A 10,528-nucleotide genomic window follows, 5' to 3' on the forward strand; every position below is an offset into this window, starting at 1 on the left:
ACAAATACATTCCCAACACATTACTAATTGCATGGAAACATATTATGTGAAAATATGTATTTCAGATACTAGAAGTCATAATCTGAGTATATGATTTATATTGCGTAAGATAATTAAAATGTGGGCATTTTCTCTATATATAGAATATTTGTTCCAGGTACAGCAAGGTCTATTTCCAATATAGCAAAAAGAATATTGCATTGTTACATTAACTATTGAATGATTATATCATCCTATTATGCTCAATACAGTATCACACGGACTGGTGAATTAAAATCAATCACTACCACCACAGGGCTGAGAGGAGGGTAAATATTTACCAAAAATCTGGTGACAATTACTTCCAAAATGGAGCACAATTGGTTTGGTGGTTCAAATGCGTCACCATTTCGGGGCGTATTCTTCACCACAGGGTTTATATAGTTCTGTGATCTCTGCCACTGAATACACAAAGCATCAGTGCAGCTACTTGTTACACACAGCAAATTAACTCAAAGAGCTCTCATCTTCAAAAAAAAAAAAATGCAAGCAGAGGAATACAATCGCAGAGGTAATCCTGGGTTCCATTTTACTACGTTGACTCATTTTGTCTGTGTTGTTATATTTCACTGCAAATAAGAACAAGTTCTCCACAGGCAAAATAAAGATTAATGTTAGATTTTAATGGGAAAATCATCATCCAGCTGTTACTGTGTCTGTTACTGATCAGGTAAGGAGCTGGTGGACTACATCACACAGTACCTGAGCTCCATCAGGGAGAGGAGGGTGATCCCAGACGTGAAGCCAGGTTACATGAAGGAGCTTCTCCCCGACACTGCACCCACAGAGCCGGAGGACTGGGAGAGTATCTTCAACGACATCGAAAAAGTCATCATGCCAGGAGTGAGTTCCCACTGTCATCCATCATCATTTCACTAATTTGGAACTGTTTGGCAAAGCGGCAAGTTTCTCATCTCTTTCCCTCAGGTGGTTCACTGGCAGAGCCCTCACATGCACGCCTACTACCCCAGTCTGACTTCATGGCCCTCTATGCTTGGCGACATGCTGGCCGACGCCATCAACTGTGTTGGTTTCACCTGGGTGAGTGGACCATCCATGCTCTTTTCTAAAAGAAAAACATCACATCAACAAAGTCATACCAGTCTGAATAAATTATATTGTTTGTGCTGGTTTTGAACAGGCCTCCAGTCCAGCATGCACGGAGCTGGAAATCAATGTAATGGACTGGTTGTGTAAAGCACTGGGACTCCCCTCCTTCTTCCTGCATCACCATCCTGACAGCAGAGGTGGAGGCATACTACAGGTTTGTGACACCTTTTATAGCCAAAAACTGTGTTCTGTGGTGAACAAGAGCTTTAAGTTATCTTTCCCTCCTACCTGACTCCCCTGTTAGGGCACCGTCAGTGAGAGTACACTGGTTGCTCTTCTGGCAGCCAGGAAAGACACATTTTTGAAGCTGCGGGCTGAGCTCGACCAGGACGTGGACGACTCAGTCCTAAATTCAAGACTGGTGGCCTACGCGTCGGATCAGGTCAGTGTTACCACTTCCTGTGCAATAGTTTCCTATCAGTGAGATGAAAATAAAGCTCTGATGTCTAACTGCTTTTATAGGCACATTCTTCAGTTGAGAAGGCAGGTCTGATCTCTCTGGTGAAAACCAGGTTTCTGCCCACTGATGCGCAGTTGTCTCTGAGAGGAGACACTTTGAAACAAGCCATACAAGAAGACAGGAGGAGGGGACTGGTCCCTTTCATGGTAGGTGTTTGATACTGAAAGAGGGATGGGGGTAAAGGGGTTCTTGTGTGGAGAACTTACTTATTTACTAAATCATACTGGTGTTTTTTCATATTTTAGCTCACATCATGTACTGTACAATATGTTTCACAATGCTACTTCTGAAAGAATACACTATTTTACTGTAAGATTGGGCACACAGGCACGCAGTCCATTGCAGTGGACCTCCATTAACCTTTATTTAATTTTCTATGTCATGTTACTGTCACGAGGCAATCCATATGCAAGCAAATAATTTGTTTCACAATCTCTTTTGTGTTGGTGCATTCAAGAGGAATCTGAGAATTCAGAGGCAGAGAATTCAGTTCGAGGGCAAGTTCTTCCTTGCAAGAGATTACGAAATTCACATCCCTTTTCTTGACAGTTATGATTACTCATTTTTTTCCCAATAATCTACCATCTGCAGTGTTTTGGCAGCTGACCTTAAAACCTCTGTAGCTACAGTGGAGCAGTTCTTTCAGTTCATTCTTGCTTAAGACTTTGTCAGACAAATAACCAGTGGTGGAAAGTAGCTATGTACATTTACACAAATACTGTATCTTTTGAGGCACTTGTACTTTACTTGAATGTTTCCATGTTATGTTATGTTATACTTCTACTACCTTATATTTCAGAAGGAAATACTCTACTTTTTACGTCTTACCACATTTACCTGACCTGATTTACCTGATATAATTTCTAGTTACTTTACAAAATAAGATTTTACAAAAAACATACATAAATTACAACATATTTTTAAAGATGAAATCTGTGTTTTTCAACCATTTTGGCTTGTTTGCTCATGACCCATTATGTGAAAGCACTGTCTGGTTGGGATCACATGTCACATCTCGAAGAGATTTATCCGTTAAACTTCTCAGATGATTTCATTTAACTGTTTGAGGCCCAGAGAGGGAAAATTGCCTAATAGTTATTGCCTAATAGCAAGACAGAAGACTAGCTCCGCCTTGACCAGTAAAATGATAAAAATGATAATAACTTCATAATATAATATATGACACAGTCTCAAGGGATTTATCATGTCTGAACCACTACTTTTACTTTTTATTCTTTAAGTATATTTAGGTGGTGGTAGCATTTAAAATGCAATACTTCCACTTTTAATGGTGTACTTTAACTTTAATGTATTGGTACTTTTACTCAAGTAAATGATCTGAGTACTTTTTCCATCACTGCAAATAGCTAAATGTTCATTTTCATGGTATATTGAATTGAAGTAGAAATAATGCTGCTTAAAATGTAAAATAGTAGCACAGTGAAATATGTGTAGGGGCTAAGACATGCAAATGCACTGGTATCTGCTCTTAAAAAACATTAAAATATGCAACAAAATTAAGTGTTACATCCTAAATATGATTTTGTTTTTCTCCTGTTAAGCTGTGTGCAACTTTGGGAACTACAGGAGCATGTGCCTTCGACAATCTGAGTGAAGTGGGACCCGTCTGTATGTTATCCCCAATAATGTCTGCCTTAACACTGCCAGTGAATTCAAAACAGTGAGATGCATTCAGAGAATGTCACTACTTGTGTTTAAATCTGTTTTACAGGTGCAGAAGAGGGACTGTGGCTCCATGTTGATGCTGCGTACGCTGGCTCAGCTTACTTCTGTCCTGAGCTCCGCTGGTCCCTGGAGGGCATCGAATTCGCTCACTCTTTCGTCTTCAACCCTTCCAAGTGGATGATGGTCCACTTTGATTGCACAGCTTTCTGGTGAGTTAGAATATTGAAGCATCGTCTCCCCTCTGTAGAAATAAAAATCTGACGTTAAAAACTAATAAATCCAAAAAGTTGGTAATATGGTTTAACTTTGTTTTGTCAGGGTCAAGGATAAATATAAGCTCCAACAGACATTCACTGTTGATCCAGTTTACCTCAGACATGAGAACTCACAGGCAGCCACAGACTTTATGGTATGTTACTGTCACGTCTTCACCAAAATAAAGACTCAGTTATCACAGTGAATCATTTTGTGCAGTGACACTACTTTTTTCTGTTGTTCAGCACTGGCAAATTCCCCTCAGTCGACGTTTCCGTTCTCTCAAACTCTGGTTTGTTATGCGTTCCTTCGGACTGAGAAACATCCAGGCTCATATCAGACACGTACGTGGCATTGAGTTGTCTTCATGTGAATTATTGAAAAACATCACATATTACAGAATTAAAATGATTGTTTTTCTTGTTCTCTTTTTTAGGGGATTGAGATGGCAAAGCTCTTGGAGTCTCACATAAGGAGTGACCCAAATTTTGAAGTTCCTGCTGAGAGGCACCTTGGCCTGGTGGTCTTCTGTTTGAAAGTATGCAGCACACATTTGGACTGTTTATGCAGTAAACTACAAAAAATCAACTTAACATTGACCCTGAGATGCTTATCAATATTTTATGTTGTTTTCATATTCTAGGGAGGAAATGCTTTGACCCAGGAGCTGTTGAGGAGACTGACCCGGTCGGGCACCATGTACCTCATCCCTGCTGACATTCACACCAAACGCATCATCCGATTCACGGTGACCTCACAGTTCACCACCGCGGATGACGTCCTTAAGGACTGGAGCATGATCTCCAAAACAGCGTCCACTCTTCTGGCTGAAACGCAGGCTCTGAATAAATCAGACCATACAAACTCAGGGAGAGACGACGTGATAGGAGCTGAAAAACACCAAGATCCCGACTCTGACACCAGGTCCGAGGAGAGGGAGGATGCTGCCTTCAGGCTGGATAAGGCTCAAGTGGAGCTGTGGATTGACAAGGCGTGGGATCGATCTAGGAGACCCATGCGATCTCTTAGCTGCAACAGCGAGCCTCTGCCTTACACTTACATTGGGCCGATGTCTGGATACGACTTTGAGACAAGGCCTAGTCCTAAAGATGCTGCAGGTGCCCTCCCAACGCCATCAACGGCAGGGTCCGGCCCGATGTTTAAGATTAAAGAGATGCCTTCGAAGCTGACAAAGTTCTATAGTGTGCCCAGTTTCTGTAACCAGTGGGTGCAGTGTGGGCGGCACCAGCTGTGCTGCCCTCTGAAGGTTTCACAGACAGCTCAAAAACACTTGCCCTCCACCTGCAGAAGAATGAACTGTATGTCTCCTCCTGTAGCCAACACAGCTCCCACTCCTACTCCACTGGAAACTGCCCCTGCACCCAAGCTCCTGTAATGATCCTGACAGCAGTATACTGTAGTTCGCACACACACACTGGAATACAGATCGTTATTTAAGCAATTTACAACTGTACCAGCTGTTCTGGTGCTGAGCCAGTACAGTCAGCTCGAGCCACACTAAAGACACGTAGCTGTGCCAATGATTTGGGATTGCTTTGCTTATTTTTAAGAAAGTTTTTATTATGAAAAAAGTATTTTAAACAAAATTACATCCCTTGAAATATTTCAATATCATATACTCTATATCACAATACCTTGAAATGTGCTGTACATAAACGCTCAATGTGCAGTTCATTTATCATTCTGTATCATCTAAATCCTAAAAATTAAATGTACTATTTGAGGATCACAATCCAATAATAAACACTGAATTCATTCAGAGCCTGATTCTTCCCTCTGCGATGGAGGTGAATATCTCCTGAGTCATGGGTACATAGCCCTTATTGTCCTCCAGGTAGAACAAAGGGTCCCTGACGACGGCAGGGTTGAAGCCCTCTTCTGCCACCTTCACCTTCATTTGCTTAAACGTCCCAGTTACGACCACTGCCTCCTGCCAGGGAAAAATAAAGGTGTGTGACTTTTTCAGTCATATTGCCGATTTTTTTACATTTAACAATCATGTAAGGAAATTCAGCCTGCTTTGTTAACCTGTATGCGAAGGAAGCGTGGTCTTGCATAGCTGGGGAGGTAATTTTTTACGTGCTGATACACAGCTTTGCCATCAAAGTCCGTGTTTTCCTTCAGCTTCAGTGCTGCCATGCCGATTCTTCCCTCATGTCCTAATCAGTCAAGGTCACAATACAAAGAGGAGTTATTTCAAGACAAAAAGATGAGCAGCTCTTTATGTGTTCAATACCATGGCAAAGTACACAGGGCATTTTTCTTCGACAATTGCTCTCAATCTTTATATTTTTAACTTAATTTGCAGGATTTTATGGTTGTGATTACATGGATTAATGATTCATAGGCATGTGAGATAGAGTGGTCAGGCTTTTAGGTTTTTGCCAACATGAGTTCTTTTAGATAACTGTTATCTCATGTCTCTCTCTTTTATAAATCTTGAATCATTGCTAATCATATACAATAATTATTACCTGGCACCTTAACACCATAGACATTAGCCTCCTCGATGCAGTCCACCACGACCAAGTGATCGGCCACCTCTGTGGTTGCCACATTTTCTCCTTTCCACCTGTTTTAGATGACAGTAAAAATATACTTGGGAACTGGGAAGAGTTTGATACAGTTAATCATTTAGATACAAGCATATAAAGAGAAAAATGTATTATCATATGCAGAAAATGCTGAAATATTAAGTCACTGAAGAATTTTTATATTATTTGTTTCATCCTCTGACCTGAAAGTGTCTCCAATGCGGTCTTGAAAGAAGACAAATCCCTCATCGTCTATCTTTAGAAGGTCTCCACTGTTAAAGTATAAGTCTCCCTTCACAAACACATCTCCCAGCGTCTTCTTCTCTGTCTGCTGCTTGTTCTTAGCGTAGCCACTGAAAGGTGTTCTTTCTCCAATCCTTGCCACCAACAAACCTGTCTCTCCTGCGCAACAAAGCAACAAGCACAGAATATGCATTAGTGAGAACTACAAGGTCAAGAGAAAGCTGTAAACTGTACTTCTGGGGGACGGTGGCTCACCTCTGGGGACTTTACCACAAAATCCTCTGGAGTCTCTGACTGGCTCTTCTTTCTCTGTGTCATACTTTATGAGCTCATACGGATTCCCCATCTGAAAAAGGATTTAACATGTGAAAAAGAATAAAGTAATCACTCATATAAAGATTTGTGTTTTGCAGATTTGAATTATTGCAACACATTTACAGCACATCTATATTGTAATGATGCAATTAACACCTGTAAAGTTTGGATAAAACAGCCCAGCCAACCCAGTAAGTCCATCCCATGGTGTTAAAAAACTGTATAAGCGAGAAATAAACTGCATTTAGCACCCCTGCCCCCTTACTTTATGGATAAAATTCTCTTTGCCAATAGCTCCAACTTTGCCAACGTAGTTGACAAAACCAATATTTCCTTCTGTTGCTCCGTAGCATTCGCAGATACAAATATCCCCAAATCGCTGCAGGAAATCATCCCAGGTGTCGGGCCTCATCCCGTTCCCCAAAGCCAGTCGCACTTTATGATCTCTGTCATTGTCTCTCTAGAGGAAAAGGAAGGAAAGGACACATTATGTCTACTTTTGGGTTTGAGCGCAAGCAGTGTGTCTGACTGCTGCAGTTGTGTAACAGCTAATAAATGTATCACTATATCAACCATATTTATTATTTAGTTATTTTATCCTGGGTTTTACCTGTGGTATGTTGCAGAGGTAGCGCATAATTTCTCCTATGTACTGAATAACAGTCACATTGTTCTTTCTACAGTCATTCCAGAACTGGGAGGCGGAAAATTTACGCCTTAAAACAACAGTGAGGCCTAGAAATGAGGAGGCACAGATTTCAGCAACACATAAACTCGCAGTGAGAGCTCAGTAAGTGATTTAAACTTATGACCTATAGGACTTTGAAATACAAACACTGGAAACTAGAGCCAAACTGCTATTTGAGGCCATATACCCATTGGTTTAACCTTTGGTAAACTCACCACAATACGGTCTGGAAATCATGTTATGTAGTTTTATGATGCCTTGAATTACCTTTTTCTATCGCTCCACAAAGTCCCATCAGAAAGCCAGCACTGTGGTAAAGAGGCAGGCATGTGTAGATGATATCATCTGAGCGAACACCAGCGACAGCCTGAAGAAAAGATGCCATCCATAACCTCTCATGGTTAATTATAGCGGCCTTGGGAAGCCCTAGAAGATAACATCATAATTAAAAGCAAACATACCTTGCTTTTATTGTCCTACTTCTATCATTCAAGGCCGGCACACAAAAAATACGCACACAGATTAGAAGCTGAGGTCAGAGGAGATTACCTGTGGTTCCTGAGGTGTAGATGTACAGCGCAGGACTCTTGATGTTAATGTTGGCCCTCAAATGAAGTGACAGAGGCTGGTCTGAGGCCTGCTGAATTTTGTCGGAGAGACTTTGAATGCCGTCCACATTACAGTCCTCACCGAGGATAAACACGTGGACGCCCTTCTGTTTCAAGGTGGGCAACACCTCCTCTACAGCCTCTCGCAAGTCTAAGACAGACAGGCAGGAGAGAGCTGGTGAAGACTTCGTGGAGGTCAATGCAATGACAATAAAAATGGGAAAACAATCTGTACAGATATGGAAAATCATGATGATGAAGCTCGACGAGCCCAGCTTCTCTATAAGTTTAACAATGGAAACAAAACTAACGTCAGAATTCTTTATTGGCCAAATATTTTGACACCATGAAAGGAATTTGACTCTGGCTCTTAATATATTTCAAATTAGAGATGTAGAGATGTGTTGCCTATATCAGTTTATTGCAGATATATTGGCCTCAGTGTACATGACAGCCAAGAAGAAACAGAAAATTCATGTAGTAGGTCTCTTGGTCACTTTTATAAATGTAAGAAGTCTATATTAAGATTGTTTGTTCATGTGTTTAAGTTTTATAAATTACTTTATGAATTAGTCAATATAGTGTATTGATATCAGCATTTGGTCTCAAAATCCCTATATAATGCAAACAACATATTAGATTAGAATTCATTAAAGAACACAACCATGCCGTTCCTGCATAAAACTCCTGTAAAAAGGGGTAATGAACAGGTTTTTAATAAAATTCAAAATGCAGGTTTATGTGACAACATTAATGACTTAGAAGTCAAGAAAACCACCTTATATTCCTAATGCAACGCTAGACAAATAAATAATGCAGAAATCGTAAACACACAGAGGATAACACACTATGTGGGCCTTATATCCCCAACTTACCGGCTCCAGCGACCAGGGCTTTGGCGTCACAGCAGGAGAAGCAGTGCAGCAAAGATTTGGATCTGATGTTGTGGTTCAGGAGAGAAGCAGTGCAGCCCAGCTTGGCCAGGGCGAGCCAGGTCCACACAAAGTGAGGCTCGTTTCCCAGGAAAAGGGCCACCGTGTCTCCCTCCTTTAGGTGGGCATGTGTGGAGAGAGCTCTGGCCACTCGGTTGCTCTCTTTGTCGACTTGGCTGTAAGTGTAAGAACTTTCCTCAAAAATGATGAACTTCTTGTGCGGCTGTCTCGCCACTTTGTCCAGAAAACAATCCAAAATGGTGTAAAACGGTTTCTGCTTCTTGAATTTGGTCAGTTTCGAGTAGATGTGTATTGCGTTAATTGCGTAATTTAAATCTTTCCAAACATAAGGGTTTCTCAGGTAAAGCAGCAATGGCAAAATTGCCAAACCTGCAAGAGCGGTATATAGAATATATGCAATCATTATAGCCTGATCAGGAGAAATCTGTCGGTCCTGCTGCTGTGAGAGTCCCGCAAGCTTCACTTTTCGACAGCGCACAGCTGGATATGCATCTGTTCAGTTTACGCCCCTTGAACTTTGAACGATTTTCTCATCAGGGAGTCTGATAAAAAGAGGCCACATTTCCTGGGTGGAAACTCATTCTTCTGCTGATGCCAGTCATGAAAAGTCCTCGTTCTCTTTTGCAATCCTATTTAATCTTTGTGCTCACATCATGGCGTCAGAACAAGCCTCCCTGGGCTGCAGGGAATGCTGCCAAAACGAGGATTTGTGCCTGTGTGTCTGTCCACATAACTCAAGACGGATATTTTTAAACTGCAATGATTTAAAAACCACAATGTTTTAGACATTGACAAAACTCATTTATGCAAAGAGTTATTACTAATAATACTATACTATATTACTATATAATACTATACTAATACTATATACTATACTATACTATTATACTACTAATAATTAATAATCACTTTGTTGCAGGGTTCAGCCAAGGCAGGAGCTGTGAAATCAAGCCTTTTTGCTCCATCAGAATGGTTGAGAAACGACAGATCATGTCCCAACAGTAGTTCACCTCTCTGGGATTATTCTGTAATGCAGTCAACGGTATCTAATGGCAGGGTCCCTGGGAAAATGACTCACTCTGTTATGACTATCAGGTCTGTTTGTATATCAATTGTTTTCCTTTACTTCGCCACAGGGAAGTTGGAAGTATTTTTCGAGGGGAGTGGTTTAAGAGCGTGTGATCTGTGACATGTTAAGCAACTTAATGTTCAGAATAAACACTTGAGAAATGTAGTAGTATTCATTTTCAGTAGGTAAATCTGAAACTTGTGTGGAGGTGATTTTACAGCAGGGTTTAACAACAATAATCCAAATTATGGAGGATATTTAAAGCAGCAGGTAGGTCATCTGTTGCCGACTCCCTGGTCAAAACACACAGGCTTAACATTTACAGGATGAATATCACACACTAAATGATGTGTCGTGTTTCATATAGCCTATTGATGTCCATCCTTCTGTCTGACCTCAGAACTAGTAGCTGTCAATACTTTCTGCTTTCTGTTCGGATTTCGTTGGTTTTATCTTCTGTCCTCCGAAAGGCCATAGTAGGATATTTGTTGCTCTGTGTGCACAAGAAGACCCAGAGGGCTACGTTCGCGGTGCCGCCTCATTACAG

The 10,528-nt window shown here is 41.0% G+C and overlaps 2 protein-coding genes across 2 annotated transcripts; one reads left to right on the forward strand and one right to left on the reverse strand.

The window, feature by feature from the left end:
* Positions 1 to 522: 522 nt before the first annotated feature.
* hdc (histidine decarboxylase) lies at positions 523 to 4,946 on the forward strand. Its single transcript, XM_070831932.1, has 12 exons — positions 523 to 550; positions 710 to 882; positions 967 to 1,080; positions 1,181 to 1,303; positions 1,394 to 1,531; positions 1,612 to 1,755; positions 3,172 to 3,238; positions 3,342 to 3,504; positions 3,614 to 3,704; positions 3,796 to 3,894; positions 3,987 to 4,088; positions 4,194 to 4,946. The coding sequence occupies exons 1-12, from the start codon at positions 523 to 525 to the stop codon at positions 4,944 to 4,946; spliced, it is 1,995 nt and encodes a 664-aa protein (XP_070688033.1).
* Positions 4,947 to 5,138: 192 nt separating this feature from the next.
* On the reverse strand, positions 5,139 to 9,427 carry LOC139200004 (long-chain fatty acid transport protein 2-like). The gene is made up of 10 exons (XM_070829236.1): positions 8,835 to 9,427; positions 7,901 to 8,110; positions 7,619 to 7,777; positions 7,274 to 7,398; positions 6,929 to 7,123; positions 6,604 to 6,694; positions 6,309 to 6,507; positions 6,046 to 6,143; positions 5,600 to 5,730; positions 5,139 to 5,501 (listed from the first exon to the last, which is right to left on the reverse strand). The coding sequence occupies exons 1-10, from the start codon at positions 9,313 to 9,315 to the stop codon at positions 5,328 to 5,330; spliced, it is 1,863 nt and encodes a 620-aa protein (XP_070685337.1). The 5' UTR covers positions 9,316 to 9,427; the 3' UTR covers positions 5,139 to 5,327.
* Between the last annotated feature and the right edge of the window lie 1,101 nt (positions 9,428 to 10,528).

This window comes from Pempheris klunzingeri, chromosome 1 (assembly GCF_042242105.1).
Source record: "Pempheris klunzingeri isolate RE-2024b chromosome 1, fPemKlu1.hap1, whole genome shotgun sequence".
NCBI classification, from domain to species: Eukaryota; Metazoa; Chordata; class Actinopteri; order Acropomatiformes; family Pempheridae; genus Pempheris; species Pempheris klunzingeri.

Excerpts from the sequence above, each read along its gene's own strand:
- LOC139200004 (XM_070829236.1), bottom strand. The coding sequence starts at position 9,315 with ATGATTGCATATATTCTATATACCGCTCTTGCAGGTTTGGCAATTTTG. Across the intron at positions 7,399-7,618 it reads TTGTGGAGCGATAGAAAAAG|GCCTCACTGTTGTTTTAAGG; the intron begins GTAATTCAAGGC and ends CCTCATTTCTAG. Across the intron at positions 6,508-6,603 it reads TTGTGGTAAAGTCCCCAGAG|GAGAGACAGGTTTGTTGGTG; the intron begins GTGAGCCACCGT and ends TTTGTTGCGCAG.
- hdc (XM_070831932.1), top strand. The coding sequence starts at position 523 with ATGCAAGCAGAGGAATACAATCGCAGAG. Across the intron at positions 1,081-1,180 it reads ACTGTGTTGGTTTCACCTGG|GCCTCCAGTCCAGCATGCAC; the intron begins GTGAGTGGACCA and ends GGTTTTGAACAG. Across the intron at positions 3,505-3,613 it reads TTTGATTGCACAGCTTTCTG|GGTCAAGGATAAATATAAGC; the intron begins GTGAGTTAGAAT and ends TTGTTTTGTCAG.